This window comes from Myiozetetes cayanensis, unplaced genomic scaffold (genome assembly GCF_022539395.1).
Source record: "Myiozetetes cayanensis isolate MyiCay16 unplaced genomic scaffold, myiCay2020 scf2-11, whole genome shotgun sequence".
Lineage (NCBI taxonomy): Eukaryota > Metazoa > Chordata > Aves > Passeriformes > Tyrannidae > Myiozetetes > Myiozetetes cayanensis.
Window position 1 is genome coordinate 36049458 of NW_026087411.1, and position 20953 is coordinate 36070410.

At 39.7% G+C, this 20953-nt stretch overlaps 2 protein-coding genes across 5 annotated transcripts in view; one reads left to right on the forward strand and one right to left on the reverse strand.

Annotated features, from left to right (window-relative positions):
• AKT3 (AKT serine/threonine kinase 3) overlaps window positions 1–19173 on the forward strand; it is a 158900-nt gene extending 139727 nt beyond the window's left edge. The window contains exons 13-14 of the mRNA XM_050315210.1: window positions 8810–8912; window positions 11723–19173. Of these exons, the coding sequence (XP_050171167.1) occupies window positions 8810–8912; window positions 11723–11808 (189 nt within the window). The 3' untranslated portion in view covers window positions 11809–19173. The remainder of the gene's footprint in view (window positions 1–8809; window positions 8913–11722) is intronic.
• SDCCAG8 (SHH signaling and ciliogenesis regulator SDCCAG8) overlaps window positions 13827–20953 on the reverse strand; it is a 112285-nt gene continuing 105158 nt past the window's right edge. For all 4 annotated transcript variants that reach the window (XM_050315196.1, XM_050315195.1, XM_050315194.1 and 1 more), the window contains exon 19: window positions 13827–18497. The gene's annotated coding sequence lies outside the window, so the exon portion shown is untranslated. The remainder of the gene's footprint in view (window positions 18498–20953) is intronic.

Here is a 20953-nt window from a genome sequence, read left to right on the forward strand (position 1 = left end):
GCAAAAATCTACTTTCTAATTGTTTGTGTATAAATAGAAACCTTTTTGAAACTTATTTTGTAAAAGATATCTAAGAAAATTAAAGTAGTGTTAAAACACAGAGCCAAAACAGCTTGTGGAGAAAAAAGTGAGTGCTGGGAATTCAATTGAAACAGTTTTCTCTAAACCCAGTCCTGTTCCTGTAATGATCAACACTTTGGGAATGATTTTAGAAAATGAATTTATCTTAGTAGTGAAACTCAGTTCCACTGAAGTTGTTTTATATACAGAAGCTGATTTTATCTTGGTATTTCTGTAAGAATTTACTTGTTGCTATAAACCCCTTCTATTTTGATAAAGACTTCTCTTTTTTCCCCACTCTGTTTTATGTTGCCAGTTGAGCTGTGTAATTTTAAAAGATAGTTTTTTTCTACTTTCTTTGCTTTGTTCAAATAAAGGGAAAATGGAAGACATACGACTGAGCAGAATATGTTTATGCTACAATGTCAGTGATACAAACTGTTTTTTCAGTTGTTGTTGAACTGGAATTTTAAAATGTGTGGTTGTTGGTGTGGTACTTCTCTGACAAATACCGGAATTGAAATAGAAGCCTGTATATGATGATACAAAATATGGTACTCTGAAGTTACTTGATACAAGTGTGATTTTTCCCTGGCAGTATCACAAGGTTTCAGGGAACTTTACACTAAATAATCGTAGCAAGTATATTAATCAGGTTACTTTACGAGCTCAGCCACTAGTTGGTTATGTAAGGACACTGTAGAGAAGCACGCTGAGGATACAATCTAAAAATACAAGTTGAGGACCTTTCTAGAGTAATAAAAATCCCAGTCAATTGGATTGCAATGTTCTAGGAGTGGGTGAGAGGAAAAAAAAGCTGTTACATTATTCTTACTGTCTTGAAAAAGATTTCCTAATTATCTTGCATTAGAAATAGAGCTTTCAAGTCTACACTGTGTTCAGCATCATATTTAGTTAAGAATATATAGATACTCTTAATTACGTGTGCTTTGATCCTCTCCAAATGAACATGGCAAATGTCTTTCAGCCAAGATCCTTTTCTAAGCTATTAAAATAAAAGGAGGCATTTTGCAAAGTAATATATATATATATATATATATATATAAAAATGCTGGCACTTTGCTGTTATGCTCATGGAAGTGGATATGGCTTATTGGGTTATTATAACTGGAGAAATTGTAGTCCATCTTTGTTTGTTCTGGCCACTGTTGCTTTGAGAAACCAAATTTGCTAGTAAAAAAATAATTTGAATTTCCTCAGTTGAACAGTCAACTTCAAGGATCATAAGAATTGCTTTTGTGCAGTATTGGCACACAGTGTGTTCTTTATGGAAAAATAACTCATGTAAATGAGTTCTGACAGTATGTTTTTCTGTTCAATTAAAAAATAGTTTTGTTCCTATATGTTCCTTACAAAGCCATTTGTCTGGCTGGTTAGAATATCCAGTTGTTCCATCTGCACTCACAGTCTTACAAGTTCTGAAGTATGCAGAGTGTAAGACTGTGCTCTGAAATATAAACCACAAACATAATAGCACTGTTAATTAACTTTCATTGAGTATGCTTATTGGAATGTTTATATGAATATTATTGAGGTATTTTGGTATTCTAAAATAACTCAGAGCGTTAAACAAATTGATTTTCAAACAGGTTTATTCTATACTTGCTTCTGTTTCTGTATTATTGTTCGTAGTAGGGTCTTCAGCAGTAGGGTCACTTGATGAAATTGATAGTGGATACAATTATTTGCATAGTAAAAATATTTCAGAGTAATTTTGCCTGAGTTTTATGCACCATGACACTGTAATTTTCTGGCTGCATTTCAGGAGTGGTTTTCTGTTAGCAATGAAAGAACAAAAGTTCCCTTTCAGAGTAATGGAAACCAAGAAAATCATGTTTATTCCAAGTAGTTGCAATGGTTTGTACATGTTCACACTGTGCTTATGTGCCTCTCATTTTATAATTTTTACAGAGATTGAGTGCATCTCTTAAGTATTTACTAGGTTATCACTTTACTGGTGTGGTTAAAGCCAGAATTATATATCTGTAAACTATTTCATGTATTTCATGTGACAGTAGCTCTGTTGGATCAAGTGGATCCAAATGGTCAAATGGAATTATTAGCTTTCTGATACTGCTAACTAGTTAACCTAATTTGATAATACACAGTGATAAAAAAAAAAATACTGTATGGCACACTGGAGCAGAGAAAGGTCGTTGCCTTTAAATGAAAAATGTATAATAGTTAGCATTTGTGATCTGATGTATTTATTTTTGGCAGTAAAACCATGAGGGCATATGAAAGAGAGCAGCCTGTGCCAGGTTCTTCCTGTGATCATCTCAGCCCTGATGAGTTTTTATCTCTGTGCCTGAGTATGAGAAATTGAATAGTTTGGCAAACTCTGAAGACTTCAAAAGCCCATATACTTCTAAATAAAATATTTGTTTTATTTTTAGCTGGAGTCAGGAAGCTTTTTGAAATGTCTCTGTTTCTCATTTAAGAATTGTATTAGCGTATTTTTATTTGGGTTGCAGAAATATTCTTAAGTTGTCAGATGTTCTGTTTAGGGTCTTTCACTGAACAAAAACCACATGGGCACTAATTAAAAGGTAGAAATTTGGGTATGTCTTCAGGCTTGAAGCACTCAAGTAGCCTCATGGCAAAGGACATCCAGACCTTTTAGCAATTCCTGCATGTAATATAGATGAAAGAAGAAAGAAACCATATGGAAATTTGGGCTGAGATATATATATATATATATTCTTCTGATTTGTGGTAATACCTCTGATTGTTCCTGAAGCAAATTAGGGAGTGCTAACAAATTAATTTGTTAGTACTGGGAAGGGAGTAGGGACAAGTGGCAGTCATGGTGAAGGCTGGGATGCCTGACTTTGCTGCAGGCGCAGTGCTTGTGGAGGCACCTGGCTCAGCGTGGAGGCACTGACTTTCAGCATGAAGTCTGACAGCTGCAAGAAGCTGTTCCTTATCCTTCAGCTGTGACTACCTTTGTTTTCCTCGAGACACAAAACCAGCAGATGATGAAATCCCGTGATTGAAGCCCTGGGTTCAGGCCTGGCAAAATCTGCAATGTAACTGTGATCTTTAATGCACATTTAAATACTTCTGTGTATCAGATTTTGAAGGGAAAGGGCAGGAGGGAAATCGGAAAATACTAACATTTGGGTTTAGGCCATTGCTATTTGAGTCATAGCATTTTTGTACAATTATCTGCACTGCAACAAAACCTGCAGAAATTAGCCTTGTTAGTTGCTTTTTTGCTGTTGCCAGGCGAAGTAGTAAAAAGATCAGAAAACTGCTACCCAGTCTGTTCTTTTCATTGTGTTTCCACTGATACTTTAAACTATATGGGCAGACCTGGAGGTTGATTACCACCCTTCCCCCAGCTGCTTAAATTTACAGGGAGGAAAAATATACATAAGACTGTCTGATTGTTAAACTTACATTGCTGTAGTCCTAGAGGTTTGTAGTCTCTACCTGTCCGTGATAACAGCATTGTTTCACTTGGAAAACAGTTTATCCATGAGTGAACCTCCCTGCTGAAGCCTGTTTTCCTGTGGATTTGGGTGGTGCCTCCTTCCACCGCTGAAATCCCAGCTCTTCCTCCTCCACCTGCCTAGGACCACCACATGCAGGGTCCATGGGGTATTCCCAGCTCCTGGCTGTGCTCTGGCAGCTGGCTGGGCAGCAGGCTGCCTGCTTTGGGACCAGGTATGGGGATGAACCAGTCCCTACAGGAATGCTTACGGATTGGCTTGAAGCTCAACTCAAATTACTGTCTTTTCTCCAACTGGAAGCTCTAGTTTGAGTGGGATGGACAGGTATTTCTCTCTTCTACTCAGCACGATTCAGCTGCAGTCTGCTGGTGGATGAGATTCTTGTGGTAGTATTAATTTTCAGTTCATTGAAAGGAAAATTCTCTTTAAGAGGAGAGAGAAGACCAGATTGATGTTCTTAAGCATCATACTTTTCATTTGGCAGATTGAGTGCATCAGAAGTACTTTGAAGTAGCTTCAGCCACTTCCTATACAATACCAAGACAAATGATTCCTGGTAAATTATTTTTGGGCAAACTTTCTCTCATAATGAAGTATTTGTGTAGTTGTTCAGTAAGTGTGAGAAGGTTCAAGGTGTAGAATCAGGCCTGTCTGTTCATCTCAGTGTACCTGTGACAGTCAGGTACTGTGTCTGCACCTTTCCTTCCCCTGAGAGATGGGTGACAACTTTCCCAGGTCTTGAACTGTGGAAAAACTGTGGTGTTTTTCACACGCTGCTCTCGATGGATGCCAAATGGAAATGCCATTCACTTAGAGAAAATGAAGACACTAAGGATTTGATACTGCTTTTACTGTCATTTCTAACATCAAGCCTTGGAAATGGCCAGGGCAGATTCAGCTTGACAGATGGATATGAAATTGGATTTTTGTCTTGAACATCAACTCTTAAAGTCACTTAACTCACACTGAGTTTAGACTTTTATTTCTTTATTTGTACAGACACATACATATCTATGCATATGTGTGTGTGTAATGCATAAACTCAGAAAATCTGTATTTCTGTTCCTTAGAGTAAATTGTCAGGAGGTGCAGTTCCCTGTCTGCTTGGAAATGTGTTCTTGAATTTGCTCAGGCCGCTAGAGGAGGAAAATTATCCTGTGCTAAAGCTTGGCATCCGTGACTGAGGAGGGTGATTCTCTTGTTGACTGACAAGGACTGTGCTTAACAAAAGCTCATCTTATTCCTTTTATACACAGGTTACTGGGTGTGCCTTTGGGCAATCACATCACTCTCGGACTTCTGACTTCTTATGTCAGAAGTGGGGAGTAGCTGTGGCAGTAGCACCTGGATACTACTTCCTTGTGGAACCAAACATGAAATGTCACTGGGTGTAGAGTGGCATCTTCATGTTGTGATCATCAGAGTGGTAGTTGGGTGTTTTTATCATTGAACCTCAGCTTCAATCTCCCTTGGGATGTATGGAAGAGCTTCTGGACTGTCAATCTAAGTTTTTATCTCTGCAGAAGTTGCACCTTATTTGTCTTTCTAACAGTTTCATTACAGCTGAAATTTGTGGACATTTTACTTTGTATTTTTAAATGAGGTCTGCCAGCTAGTGGACAAAGTGACATCCCTTCAGAAAGATGATTGCCTGGTTTCTGTAGCAGGATGTGTTGGTGACAAAATCTGTGTTGAATGGTTCTGTCCGCGGTGTTCTGAATGGTCTGAATGTGTCCCTCTGCATACACTTGAGTGTGTCATTTATACCACACTCTGCTTCTGCTTTGTCTGAAAGCTTGTTGGGGAAGGATTTCTTACAGTGTTTCTCTCATTTTCTTCTGGAGGTGATGCCTAAGCTCTGCATGCTGGTTCCTCATTCCTTAACCAGAATTATTTTAAAGGTCCTCCTGTTAAAACTGGGAGTGTGTCTTGTGAATATCCCAAGAGTTGCATCAAAGTCAGAGAAAGAATTTCCTTGGAGAAAGGGAGGTGTGCCTTTGGTGTCAGCTCAGGAGTCTGGAGTGGGATATCCACAAGACTTCAGCCCCTGTTGGTTTGGTGTAGGTGGGATAGAATAGATGGAAAGGAGCAATCCCCAGTGCTGGCTGTCCTCACAGCTGTGCCCATGGAGGTGATGATGTGAGGGAAGGAGGCACAGTTTATGGAAAGAATTAAGAAACTTCCCTGCTACTCTCTATTGAGTTGTATCTGTCATCCTAATACTGTTTCCTCTTTTCCTAAGGCTGTAGGGGATGGTTGGTGTGCTTTAGGGTACAGCTTGGATAAATACCATTGTAAGCTGTTGGGGAGAGCCACATGGCTGGACAGTTTGTTTCTGCAGTCACTGAAGTTTCCAATTACCTTTTATTTCCAGGATATGAAAGATACTGCTGTAGGATGGATGAATCCTAAAACACCATTGACATAAGTTTGCATCAGGTTCTTCCCTTCTGTGTTACAGCCCAGTTTCATATGTTCTACTTGTTTCACTTCTCCAGGCGGCTGAACTTTTGTCATCACTGAAATTTTCATTAGCTGACTTTTTGGATGTTACTGATAAACAGTTTTCTAATAAGCCTTGCTACTGAGCATCGAACTGGAGCACCAACTTAATGAATTTTGTTTTAATTGTGCTTTTCATACCTGATTAAAATTATTATTGTAATTTTTTGTTCCTTGGGAGTCATTCAGTACTGTGCTTCCCTTCCCTTCCTAAAATAATGTTTTCAAGGTATTTTCCATAACCATTACTATTTCAGATAGATGGGGAGAACAAGGAAGTGATTTAAAGTCGTAGTGAGGCCTGTTCTTTTCAGTGGATTAAAAGGGAAAAATAAAGAAGTAAAAAACCCCTGAGTAAACCAGTAGTTAGCCAGTAAGTTTTTAAGGTAGAAAGTTGTCATCTAATGCTTTTTCTTTTTCCTCTCCAGTTACACATCCACACATTCCTCCATATAATGATATTACTTTGCCATACCTCTTGTTTTCCATTAACTACTTAAATCTAAATTGCAGTTATTGAAGACTGCAATGTGAGTGTTTTCTCCTCTTCACAAAGTAGTACAATTGTAGCATGAAAGGTCCCTGTTGTATTTCATAACAAGAGTAGTTTGTTCTGCTGGAAATGTGTCCTGCACCATTGAAAAGACATTGTTTCTTGCCCTTGAGAAACAAGAAAATTTTTCCTAAGCTTGTATTTTCATCATTTTGAAAGGAAATGCTTTCATTTCTTGTGAAATGGCATTTTCTGTTTCTCATCAGTAAAAGTTATCCCAATCAGGGAAGTAGCAAAGTTATTATAAATGTTATGGATTCTTTTTCATACTGAATTTATTGCTGAGAACTGTGGAAGTGTCTTTTTAAAAGGATGTGGTGGACACTTGGCCTTGTCTAGAGTACATTACTTGTCTTCATGTAATCTTGTGTAGCCTTTTTTTGTTTAGTTTTGTCATGTTTGCTTGTTTTGTTTGTTTTTTGTTGTTTTTTTTTGGGGGGGGTGGTGGAGTTGGACTTTCTGACAATTCTTTGAAACAGACAAATGAGAAAAAATGGCAATGTGGGATGTTCCACTGGAGTAACTCTTTGCCTAGGAATTGTGTGACTGCATTGCTAGAGGGACATACAGCTTTGGAAATCTGCTTTAATAGTGCAGAATTCCTTGGGATAGCCAGAATACATACAAAAATAATTTTCAAACAAGTGTAGGGATTTGTGCAATAAAATAGAATTCTTTGGTTTTTAAACATTGAATGTAACTGGATTTATACCTGGAAGATTCTTCCGATATTGAGTTCATATATGTTAGCTCTTTCAGCATTTATCCTACAATGCCCCAAACCTTTACTTCAAAATCCCTCTCTTGTAGGGATTTGTACAAACACATACATATCAATGCATATGTGTGCGTGTAATGCATAAACTCAGAAAATCTTTGTTCCTTAGAGTAAATTGTCAGGAGGTGCAGTTCCCTGTTGTATGTTTTCCATTCATGACAATGTAAGGGAAAACTGAATTTAGTTTTGCAGAAGTGTTAATCAGATTTATTGCACTGAGTATATGAAAGTGATAGATTTGGTTTTGCTTCATAATTGCTTGCACTGTTACTGAAGATTTGGATCAGATAAAATAGGTCTCTTAGTATGTACATAACGTGCATCTGTGCATCCAGTGCCTAGAACATGGGGAAGGAAGTTTAACAGCAATTCTGCTTCCTTTGCTGTGGGGCAAATGAACAAATTAATTGTTTGGTGTTGGTGTTCTGGAGTTGAGGAGAGAGGTAACAGGAAACTAGTGAAAACCACATGCAAGCTGATATCAGTGACCCATCATGTAATCTGTTGTATTGAAAGGGAACTCAGTACACTATTCTCAGGGTGTGTTTTAAATTGTATATGCGGAGATGACACCAAAGGGCTCCAAGGTACAAACAAAAACATTGTCACACCACACCCACACACATTTATGTCACACCCACACACATTTGCAATATCATACATACTAAACTGCTGTATCATTTTTGGACTAGCCCCATGCAGGGTGGTATTCCATACTCAATATGCCTTCCAGTTAAAATCTTTGGCCTATAGGCAGTTCTTCTGGTGGAGAAGGTGGAGAACAAGACTGGTTCAAAAGAGGGGTAAGGAAGTCCTGCCTGGGGGCTGTGAGCAGATACTAGTGATTTGCTGTTGGGAAATACCACACTGTAATCTGAAAGCAGTAGGCAGGATTAGATCCAGGAACTCAGTTAAGCACAAAGTGGCCTTTTTTATTGGCCTTTTTTATTTTCACATCACATAATTTCTTCTAAATGTAGGTTCAGATGAAGGTCTTAATGCTGAAAAACAAAAAAAACCAACCAAACCATCGTGCTTATTATGCTCTCTGTGTAGTTTTTTTTTTCCTTAGCTGTTTATACAACCAAGTTGTGGTGAAGTATCTAGAGGTGCCTTTGCCTCACAGCTATGTGGGTAATTAGATTGGCCTGGAGAGTTTCTATGTAATTATCTTTATGCAGCTCAATTTATCTGCAAGTCATGTGAGAGTGATATTTGGAATTTAGCTGTGTTGTGCTGTTAACTGGATCCTGAACTGATATTTTTGGGATTGACTCTAATGGCTTCTGTCTCTTACTAGAAGTTAGAGGCTCAGCTGCCTCTCCACAGACCTACTCGTTTGATCTGGGGTATAAGGAAAAAGAACTTACTTGTTTTCCTGGTAGTAATTTGACTGGTTTGAGGTATAGTAATTTTATTTTGTTTCTTGTTGCCTTTCAGCTTGTACCTCCTTTTAAACCTCAAGTGACATCTGAGACAGACACCAGGTATTTTGATGAAGAATTTACAGCTCAGACTATTACAATAACGCCACCTGAAAAATGTAAGTCAGAAATGATGGTTAAGCATGACTTAACAATGTTTATGATAAAGCACTGTGTAAGGATTTTTCTATTTGAATGGAAAAGCTGTTCTCACTGTTACTAATAAAAATCTTCATATGGAAGTGTGTAAGAGTAACTCTCGATGACAGTTTCCTTTTTAAGAAGGAGCAATCACAAAACGTAGAATACTAGATCACTCCGGGTTGAGTTTTGAGAGCATTTTTGGTATGGACTTTTCTGTTTTGATTTTGTTTAGGGTTTTCATTTGTTTGCTTCTTGGGGATTTTTTATTTTTAAATAAGGGAAGACACTAGCTTCAAGTGTTTACCGGTTGGGAGTCAAGGTCTCACTTCAGCAAAGTACTTTGAACATGGACCCTGCTTTAAAAGCATGTGGGCACTGGTAGTGGCTGTCTAGCTTTAGTGAGATAGGCATATTTTAAAATACTTTGAAGACCAAAAGAAAAAAGAAAAAGATCTGCCAGAGACAAGTAGATGTCTCTTTGTGTAGATACCAGTTACTTGAAAATGAAACTTCATATGAAGTCCTGTGCTTCAGCAGAGCTCTTAGAGAAGCTGTTAATAGGGATGTAACCACTGCACTGGGCCTTGCACAGAGTTTCTTTGTTGCAGTGCATGTAATTTCTCCACAGTTTGTATTTTTGTCGTCTTCTGTGAGATGCACAAGAATTATGATCTGATCAGCCAAGGGCTTAACAGAGTTATTTACCAAGCCAGAGCAGTTAAAATCTTGCTTCTGAGTTCGTGAATGAATTTTTTTTTTTTTTCCCTAAATGGGATATTTGTGGATTTTGGTTTATTTTAAATTGGAGGCTGAGAAAGGAGGATCACAAAAGTAGACAATAAAGGCTGTAGTTGTTCTTGCTTACCCTTTCATAAAGCTAGCCCATTTTCTGGTGTTTTAGGATTCCCAGGTTAGCTGCAGTTTTCTGTTTGTATATGGATCTAGTGTATTTTCTGGATTTTGCATTTTTAGTTTTTGAACACAGTTATGGAAGTGTAGAAAGGTTTGGGTTGGAAGGGACCTTAAAGATCATCTAGTTCCAAGCCCATTGCCATGGGCAGAGACACCTTCCACTAGACCAGGTTGCTCAAAGTCCATAATTTAAGTGATTTTAAGTCTTTCTGCTGGGAAGAGAACCCTTTCTTCTCCCATCTGCCTTGATAAAAATTTCTTCATATTTGTAAGTTGAACAAATTTTACTAAAATTTGGATTAACTTGGAGTGTGTTGATTTGGTAACATGAAGTCCTGATCTCTTGAAACCCCACCTATGCAATGAGAATGGCTATTGGTTCATCAAAGGGTGAAGCAATACAAAACATGTGTATGCCTCCAAGCCTTCAGCTTTAAAGTTACTGAATTCAGGGCAGGTGACCGAGTCCTAAGAATAATGAAGGGCAGGGTGATGACCAGCAGCAGTGCAGAGATCAGCTGCTGAATTGCTGGCATGGGAAGCCCTTCCAGGGAGCTGGCAGGGCTGCCTCACGAGCCTGCGGTGAGCAGCATTGCCAGCAGCACAGGGTGTATTTTCTCCTGTGCCAGGTAGATTTACTGCCATTTTTAGTGAACTGCAGTGGTTCAAGGACCACATGGTTTTTTTTCCCCTTTGCTGTTGTTGTGGTTGGGACATTATTTTTAATTTTTTTTTCTTTTAAAATCTACAAGTAATTGTATTATTTACAATATGGTATCACCTCTGTCTGATGTGATTACGCAAAAGGGGGTAAAATGAGTTTTAGGGAAGGAAGGTGAGTAACTGTGTATCAGAGAGCTACTGCTGAAATAAAGATATTTTCTAGATATTTATTTTAATTGAAACTCTATTTTGTATCTACAGTAATCAGTCTGATAGCAAAACAAACAGGCTGCGTACATTAACCTGCTTTAAACTGATATTGTAAAAGCAAGCTTGTATTTGAAGTTCCAGAACTGAAAGGCATTGTTGAAGTCAAGTATCCTAATCATAGCAACTGCTCGAACCTGCATTAACTGTAGTTTTTATGTGTAGAATATATGAAGATACAAAAGACACATAATTCTGAAAGGTTGCATATAAATACGTCATTAGAATAACAGTCTCAGTAGGAGTCTTTAAGAACAAGCACTGTTAAAAAATCCATGTGAGAATGTAAGTCTAAATTCTCCAAGTTAGGTAACATCTGGTGCCTGGTTTCCATTGGCACTGCAGGAATTATGTAAATAAAAATATTTATGAATTTGGCTTAGTCCATGTTTCTTCTGATCCCAGTAAATACTGTAAAAATAATTAGTTTACTAAAAAATAATACCTAAGAATTGAAACACATAGAACCTATGTGAATTGTTCATTTTGTAGCTGTTTTTTCTTTTACTCCCTTTGAAATGGAGGAATATTTAAATATATCTGCAGTGAGATTATAATTTCCTGAGCTCGGCTCAAGGAAAGAGGGAAACTCTCTGCCCCAGTCAGCAGTCAGCTTCTGTGCTGCCAGAGGCTCAGTGTGCTGGCATGTTTTGACTAGCCTAGAACAGGTAGTAGTGATTGAATTTCTCAGGTGATAGCCATAATAAAACCAGACAACAAATCAACCTACCCTGAAGTAAATACTGACTTTTGGAAATGATATGCTCCCTTCAGTGAACATCGTCCTGCTGTATGAGCATAAGCTTACATACGTGACCAAAGTCTTACTTTAACTAGAGTCTTCAACTTCAGCACTGAACCCTGAAAGGTATACTGCATATCAGGTGAATAATAAAATTTTGTTGCAAATATAATGATGTTTTGAACTTCTCCCTTAACACAGATGACGAGGATGGTATGGACTGCATGGACAATGAGAGGCGGCCGCATTTCCCCCAGTTTTCCTACTCTGCAAGTGGACGAGAATAACTTTTTTGTTCTGCTGCTTCACTGTCATCTTAGGTTTATCACTGAAAATGATTCCTGAACATCACCACCAGTACTAGATACTATTATGATAGCAGGGGCACTTTCAGAGACCATTCCAAATTGAACAAGTTTCTTTTCCAAACCTACCTAAAATCCATTTTGGTTTTGCATGACGTATGAGATTTTTCTCTACTACGCTCTCCTGCTGTTGCTGCTGCCCACAGTCTCAGTATAATAGCAACGCCAAGAAGTTACTAACAGTTTCTTTGAAGGTAGATGACTTGACTTCAGCATTGTAAACTTTGTGAACAAGTAGTCATCTATTTTTCCTCACAGTGGAGGCTAAACAAAAACTGTGTTGGTCCAGCTTATCTTCTTCCAGAAGACGAATCAAAATTGTAATTAGTCGAAACAGACTAGGCTATAAAATTTTCTTGCATCTGTTTGTGCTGGTTAGAATGAGGAAACATAGGGGTGGTGATGTACATATGCAAGGTTTCTGTTAGGCATATCATTACTTGAAGCAGGTCTCTGTCATTAACATCTGGCTGGAATTTGTTTGGGAAATGTTTGAAAGAAGGACTTAAACTGTTGATATATATAAATATATATATATTATTTTTTAATTACTGTTGGATACTACAGAAGAAGCAGAAGGGCTGGGCTCGCCCAGCCTGCCACTTAGAACTTCCAGGTTCATGTGCAATCATGGAGAATCGAACATTATACATGCAAGAAATGAAGGCATAAAAGCAGCATTTGAAGTTGTTCAAGGGGTCTTATAATTTGCACCAGATAACATCTTTCTCATGCTTTTCTCTTTCATGATATGCATCACCTCTGATGGCTGAAGAATGTAGACAGGCATAATGGTATTGCTTTTCACCAAAATGTGTGCACCAAGGTAAACAGGTGTTTGCCTTACTTGTTTTTATTTTGAGTTTGTGAATTAGCTTTTTCTCCAGGTGTTTAACTCTGAATATCCTTTTTTTCTTTTCTTTTCTTTCCTTTTTTTTTTTTTTTTTGTTATACTGCGTTAGTATTTATTTTTAGAGATAAGGTTTATATGTGTCATGTTTGCAAATGCTGCTACATCTTAGAACAGGCTTATAGCAGTTAATTTTGTAATATATGGAAGGACTGTACAAGCTGAAGGGAATAATGCACTTTTCTCCCATGTGGAAATTTTAACAAGGCTCTGAAATTGTACATACTGCTTAGAATCAGATCTTTGCGAATGAAATACTGTCTTTTAACTGTTTGGCAATGGAGGTGAGGAATTCCAACCTCATGTGCCAAAGGGTTAAAAACAAACAGATGAAAAAGCTACGTCTTGGGGTTCCATTTAGGATAAACGTAATATAAGAGCCTGACAGCACAAGAGAAAATGTCTGTTCTATATGAAGGAATTGCATTTGAACAATGAGACCACAGTGATTACAAGAAAAGCACTTTATTTTAATAATTAAAGTAGTAAATTTCTGGGATCAGCCATTCTCAAAGAAGATTTGCCCTCAACCAAAAGAGTCCTGAAGTCCAGCAAGTTACACGTAACAGTGGTACCTGATTGACTGAACTTAAAACATCGTGACAAATGCTCCACTGACAGGGAAACGTCTTTCCATTTCCGAAGATCTGTGTCTAACAGAACATGTGCATAAACTTTAGCGTTGATCTTCAGCAATGATAATCTTAATAATAAACCCTTTGGTGCTAGGAGTTGGGACGTTACGCAGTGCAGCAAACAGAGTGCACGCACCCTTGCTAACAACATCGGACAACCCCAACTCCGTGGGATTATCATTTGAAGTATCTCTGCGTTCAGCTCTTGTTAGCTCCCACAAAGACTGTGATAACGCTGAGTATTCCTGGTTGCGTTGTGTGAGTGAGTAGATGGGTCTGAGAGGAGAGATGTTCTACGCAGATGCCTTAGCCTCTTGATGTGGAAAGTTGAGTGCCCAAGCATGAAGCCCACTGCTGGCAGTGCATGTGCTGGGATGGTCAAGGGGTTGATGGGCATTTTAGCAAGGCAGCTAAAAACGCAGAGTAATTTAGACAATTTTTTCATGTTTTGTGTTTTATCTTTAGTAATGGATGGATAATCAAACAGAAATATATCATGATGTATATTGTAACTGCATACGATGTCATTATGTCACCTTGTAACACTAAAGACGTGTAGATGTTGTTGTCCCTGTGCGGAGAGAGAGGAGAGCAGCAAATGCGTTGCAGGTCTGTTCTGCACCGGTGGTGTAGAGGTGTCTACACTGACACAGTGAGCGAGTGACTGAAATAATCAAGTATTTAACAGACGGGCATTAATTAGTTCTCTGCAAAGGTCTTGTTCTTACAGACTGAAACTATGGTGATTCAATATCTGTGTTACATGCCTGTGTTTTCTCCCCTGTGTTTTCAGCTTGTAATAGCAATAAGTCTCTTGACACAGGGCACCTCTAGCTAATGACCGACCGGCCGTGCCGCTCCTTGCGGGCCGAGGACGCCCTGTGGTTTAGCTCACCATCGCGTAGCTACCTAGTGCGTGGTTTGCAGTAAGTGTCTGTCAGTGAATTATCTGAAAACCTTTTAAGACATCCCTTTGCATTGTATTTGTCTGCCTTCTGAAACATCAGTGATGAAGTTTATGCTACGGAGAGTCAGCAGACACTTTGTGCTGCCTGGGCTTGGGGGATTCTCTCTTACCAGTGTTAGAAACAGATGACAGAGGAATGGACAAGCAGTGCTGAGAGAAACTTTTGAAGCTCTTCTTTTGCTGTCTGCAGTTGTGGTTGGATTTGGACAGGAGGTGGTGGCTGGTTGTCTCGGTGAGCCTTTTGAGCACAGTACATTTCAGACTTTGACTCCAGCTTGTACTGACTTCCATGACTTACAGTATGCCCTCTTGTACTGCAGCCATCTCAGAGGAAATAGGTCATTTCTGTTTGGATTTTGGCAGTTTTGCACACAGCTTCGCTTTCCACACTAATCCATCTTCCAGTACATTCCTGTTGCTTAAAGAACATTTATTCCAGTATTGTTTTACATTTTTTTTCCCATCTTTACTTGCGGCTTCTTAAAGCTGACTGTTCTTGCAGGGGCCATGTGCTTCTCCTAGAGTACAAAAGTAAGGTCTTTCCTTACTAACTGCAGGGTCTATATATTACACCTCAATGTACACACTTTGCTGCTACTGTTTGTACTGTCTACAGTAGAATTTCCTTATCTTGCTCCTGGTAGTGCATTACAGGCAAGCATGAAATGTAAAGTATTTATTTAAATAAAAACCTCTAAATTGGTAATTGAATTACCTCCCTGTAGCTTTAGAGTTTGTGACATTTCTTGACCTTGCTAGTTCTTTCATTAGATCCATGCAAGATCTAGTCATATGGTTAAGGATATTAAGCAGACACGACTATGAACCCAAGAAACCGTATTACTGTTGGTCATACTTAAACTGTTTATTTCCTTAAGTATATGACCCACAAGGATGTGAAATAACTACAAGAAACTGTTTTTGTACACTGTACATCCTTAGTATTTTTACACGTATATGATAGGGATGCACATTATTTTCCTTCGTACAGACAGCTTAAATAAAGCACTATGTCAATCTGCTACTTCTGTGTTTTTTAATGCTAATTTGTTCTGGAGGTTTGTAAATATATATATATATATATGTTCAAGCTTGCCACAAAGGACGTATTTTTTTATATCTGCACATTACTATTAAATATCTTAGAGGATAAAATTCCTAAGTTGTTCCGTGTCAGAGAAAAAAAAAAAAAAAAGAAATGAGAAGGCTATATTGCAGATTACAAAAGATTTCTCAAGTTTTGGGTTAAATATTTACTTCATATTTTAAAGTAATTTTATATAGGTTAGATGTTTCAATCCTGAAATGCACAAAGAATTTACTTAATTTCTTCTTACAAGAAAATGTACATCGTTATTTTTTTATCACTGTATATATAATGATCTGTGCATGTTTAGTTACAAGTTTTATTTGCTGTGAAGTCCTAGTGATAACTGTAACTCGCTGTGACATAATTCAAATACTGGGTGAACAGTTTCAGCTTGTAAATTATTAAGTTACAGTATTGTCAAAGAAAAACAATTTTTATGATTAAGCAAGATGTATTTGTGCTTTGGACCGAGGCTGTTTCCATACAGGTGGTTCATGTTAACTCTACGAGGTGTATGTCCTTATAAAAGTAAATTTGGGTTACACTTTTGAAGTAATGATTCCACAGGGCTATGTTCCTATCAGAACACCCATGATTAAGTGATTTTCAGTAAATGAAATTCTTGGCCTTATATCCCACAGCTAGGTGATGTGTTTGGGTAAGGAGAGGGGGAAAAAAGTGAAGTTGGGATTTACAGGGCACCCACAGAGTGGGACTCTTTGAAGCCCTGAGCTGGTCCAGGGCCGTTGGAACCAGCCAGTCTGGAGGGCTGAGTGTCCCTAAAGCAGTGGGTCATCTGGGTTTTAGCTGTTCTTTGACATGAACGCTTCTCAGGAATAGAGGTGCTTCATCCAGGTCTCAGGTTTTTTCCTTTTTTTTTTTTTCTCCTTTTTTTTCTCCCCCACCTTGTAATGAGAAAGAGTATTGGAGAGACAGACAGCCGTAGTTGTGATATCAGGGTGTCAGTGACCATGACGCAGCTGCGGCAGGGGCAGGACTGTATGGTCAGATTGCATCCTGTGTTGTGGAATCACACTCAGTCTGCCGACCTGAGGTTTCCTGGATTTGATTGTCTGATCTGACACTTGTAAACTTTGTAAAACTAAGCATTTTGTGCTTAAGTAGAAGCAGGGGAGAGAGGGGGGTGTGGCATGAGACAGGTAGGCCTAGAGCCATCTCTGTTAATGACTAATTGAAGTAGAATAGCTGCTGCAGGGAAATGGATTCCTTCTAGACTCCCGGCAACATAATGGATTGCACCTACACCTGGGATGAGTATGAAAAACCTACTTCCAGCTGTATATACTGGCAGACCAGGACCCTTTGTTGAAATCAGACCCGTACATGCACGTGGGTGGCTGGCAGTGGTGCCCTGCATGTGGCCACCAGAGGCCACCTGGTAGGTGAGGCAGGTCCAGAAAGGTTGAGGGTCCCGCTGTGCCTTGGGCCAGGGCATGGCAGCTCCAGGGTCTCAGTGAAGCCGAAGTGTTGGGACTAGGTGCCCGAGTTCCTTTGTGCATGTAGGCACTGTCTCCTATTTAAACACAGATTTATGCTGCAGAATAATAAAAAATAAATTTTAAAAGTTTGCATTTTCCTACATTTATAAATGTATATTCTTAACTGTGTAACCATCTCTAAAGTAGTGACACTTATAAAACTGTCAGCCTGATTACTATGGGAAACACCAAGTTTGACTAGAGAGGACTTTCCTCACCAGGCTTTCTTGTCCCCAAAGACCAGAGGCCATTCTCGACACGCTTGGTGTCATATCTGTGAAGCAGTTCAGGGAGGAGATCAGATGTGTTTGGCATTTAAATACGGCAGGAAATTGAAATAAGGAGGAAAAATCACTTTGATGTTAGGGCTGTACCACTAATAATTCTTAAAGTACAAGGGAAGGAAATGTTGTGTTCCACAGTCAATGGTAACTTATTGCATGTGTCGTTACTCTTATTTTTGTTACATTTTATGTGTTCACGCCGGCTGAAGTAGCTTCATCACTGGGGAACTGTTCTTTGCCGTTTTGTCCCCTTTCCTAGTTCAATTCTGCAACTACACTGAAGGTAATAGATGTAGAAACATTTTTCTTGTGTGCATAGCTTATCCTACACTAGATAGCAAAAGATGCAGATAAATTCTTTGTGAAAGAGTGTGGTATTTGGAGAGTAACCTTGGATAACGCAAGTGCGCAGCTGACCGGAAAAAAAGCCTCCAGGTGTTTTGAGTTCAGTAATTTGAAGCCAAGTTCAGCTGGTGCCCATCCCTCAGACTGCTGAAAAGTGGAAAAGTCCAGCTTCACCACTTCAGTGTTGAGAGCCAGGCACTTGCTTAATGGCTCATCTGTACAAACCAAGGGCTCCTTTGTCTGAAAGGCTTTATCCAGCAACATTTTAAAGGGAAACCTGACCCACGGCAATTCTTCCAAATTATGTGGAATATTTCTCAATCATTCTTACGCTTTTCTGATGAATTAAGTAGTTGCTGACTCTCACTTTTTCTACAAAAGTGACAAATACCCTGTAAAATAAAGTTCCCAGGTAGATTCTGGTACTGAGTTTGTAAACAGGAAGGCAGTGTGCTTGTGCAGAACTTGCAAACAGCTCCCTTCTCCCTCCTCCCCCTGCACATGCTTTCCCTTGAATTCAGAAGGACAAAGTGAGAACCTAAGAATCCTGTTAGGTTTATTGATATTTCAGTCTGTGAATAATATAGACATGTATGTTAAATTATGAAAATAGATAAAAATATTTTATAAAAATTGTACAAATTATTAAAGTCTACACCACATAATAGCTGTTAAAACTGGCTTGCAAGCCTGGTCTTTTCAGAAAAATCTCAGCTGTTGTCCTAGAAAGTTTGATAGGCTGGTAAGGCTTCAAAATATTTGTGATTCTGTAGTTAAAAACAAATAGAAACCAGCTGAAATTAGCTAGCAAGTGTGCCTGTTTTCTGTAGAGGTGTCTTTGGGTGAGCCTCAGACAAGTTTCAGCCAGGTGCAGAGCAGACCTGAAAGATAAAAGGAAGAGATGAGTAGTCTGTGTGGCAGTGCCTGTGTTTCTCATTTGTGTCACTTCAGCCTGTAGGCAAGTTCTTAGAAGAGAAATACAGAACTGGTTAAGATTGCAGTAAGGCAGAGTAAACAAGTGGTGTTTCAAAGCCTGCACTTCCTGTGGGCCTGCTGTCCTCACCTCTTTCTAAGCTCAGAATTCTTACAGGTAGCAAGAAGAAGAGGTATCTGATTTCTGAAAAATAGGATCTCCATAAGCTTTCAACATGGCTCCTGTTTAGCAGTAAATAACTGAGCTCTTGTTCTGGGGCACGTCTCAGATCCTGCCCCTTCTTCCTTCCAGGAAAGAAGGCAGTGGGTTTGTGCCAGAGAGTGTTTTCTGTGCAGTGTACACCGTGTGTTTGGTGTGGGCAACTGTAGCAAAACAGGAAGCTGTTGCCTGGGTGCTGGTAGGAAACCTCTGGTGGGAAGGCTGATATGCAGTTTTGAAGCTCTTGCATAGCTATTGTTTGTGCTTCCTTGGTAGCACTTAAGGACTGAATTGAGTGAGACATCAAACTTCTGGAGCTGGGGGAGCTACCTCGAATTAAGCCACTGGAGTTCTAAAAATTGAATTTAAGAGATGTATATGACCTCAGAAATAAAAATAAACTTTCTACTTTGGCTGGTTTTGAATTAGAAGACTAAAGGGTTTGTTTTTTTTTTTCCCCTTGGTTGGTTAGGCTGAGTTAAAAAAAGCATTTTTGAAGCTGCAGTTCATTAAAGAATTATAACCAATAATGTGGTACTCCACCCCCATCCCCCCACCCCCAAAATAAATGCACCAACACCAGCTGGTACAGTTGTGTCTGCAGCCAGTGCAAGGAAAAAGGAACTATGGCAATGGAAAGCCTTGGGGCTTAAATTCCCTCTCAGCACCTGGTTAGTGACAACAAGAGGAAATCTCTGTGCTGCAGAGATTCCCAGCATAAGAGTACAGGCAGAAGCTTAAAAAGACCCCAAACACTGAACTCCTGAAGAAGTCTCCTGGCAAATGCTGTTGTGGGTATCTTTCCACACCACAGTTACCCAGTGTTAATGCTTTGTGAGATGCAGAACCTCAGCGTGATGGAGGAAGTGGGCAAGTCTCCTCCTGACTACAGCCTGGCCTGAGCTGCCAATCAAGCATAAACACTGGCAGAGTCTTGGAGCACTCCACTGTACAATGGCCTGGGTGCTAAAGTAGTTATTGACGGTGTGCCATTCTCTAACTGGGCACAAGTGTCACTCTCATGTCCAGGGAATTGCTAAACGAATTGGCTACTCAACAGTCAGGAGCAGAGCCCTTCCAGTCTTAGTTTCTCTTCCTCCCAAGAGGACTTTGGTATTCACTGAGCAGACTCCTCCAGGTTCCTCTGGACACTACCGTCTCACCTCAGTGGCATCTGTTTTAACTGGGTGGTTGGGTATTCTTAGGTGTACAAGTTGGAAGGGTCTGTAGGAGTGGAACCACAGACATCTGAATCATTTAAGGTATTGCTGTTAGCTACACTTCGAGGGGAGAGGGGCCACTAGCTTCCTGTGTAGATAGAAAACACTCGGGTGGCTTTAATCCTCCTTTGGCTGTAAACCCCAGGGTGGAGCTCTCAGGAGGGCCAGGCTTAGCTCCTGGCCTGTGACCTAGCAGCCAGACACCAGACCTCCCACAGCTGCAGATTTCCAAATGCTGAAGAGCTGAATACCTGAAGTGTCATGTCAGGGCACTCAGACATCACGCAGAGGTCTATCTTTATTCCCTCCTGTCATACTTTACCTTGCATCACCTCTGACTAAAACTCCATCCAAGCAAAGGTGAAGATTTTCATCTCCTTAAAAAACCCCACAACAACCACCACCATCACCACCACCACCACCAACCCCTGCCTGTGGAATGTCCCTGGCTGTTAAAAACACCCAGCAGAGGCACTGTCTTTGTGCATTAAGACTACACTAAAAACAAAAGCTCTCTTCCCCAGTAACTTAAGCAGTCTTCAGGTCTCCTGATGAACAGTTGAGGTCTGTGTAAGGATCAGCCTGAATCACTTCTGACATCGGCGATGGATGAGCTACCTGTTTGCCGGACACAAGGCTCCCTCCCCTTCTGTAATGTACAATGGAAAAAACAAGCAAACAGGGCACTTGGGAGCACTGCTGCATTCACTGCTGGGACCTCACTGAAAATTCCTGCTGACATAAAAAAGCAAAGAAAACCACTGCCCCAGAACATCTGTAATTCTGACAGTTCCTCCTGCTGAGCGACTGGGGTGAGGATGGGAACGTAGGCACGGGTGAGTGCATTTTAACTTCCTTTCAGAAGAAAAGTGGTCTGTTCACAGACATGCTCACTGTGAAAGAGACACCTGTAACGAGGGAGGAGCGAGTTTAGTGGCTCAGTCACACAGAGAGCAGAGGGAGAGTGCAGGTTCCTTGCCAGGGA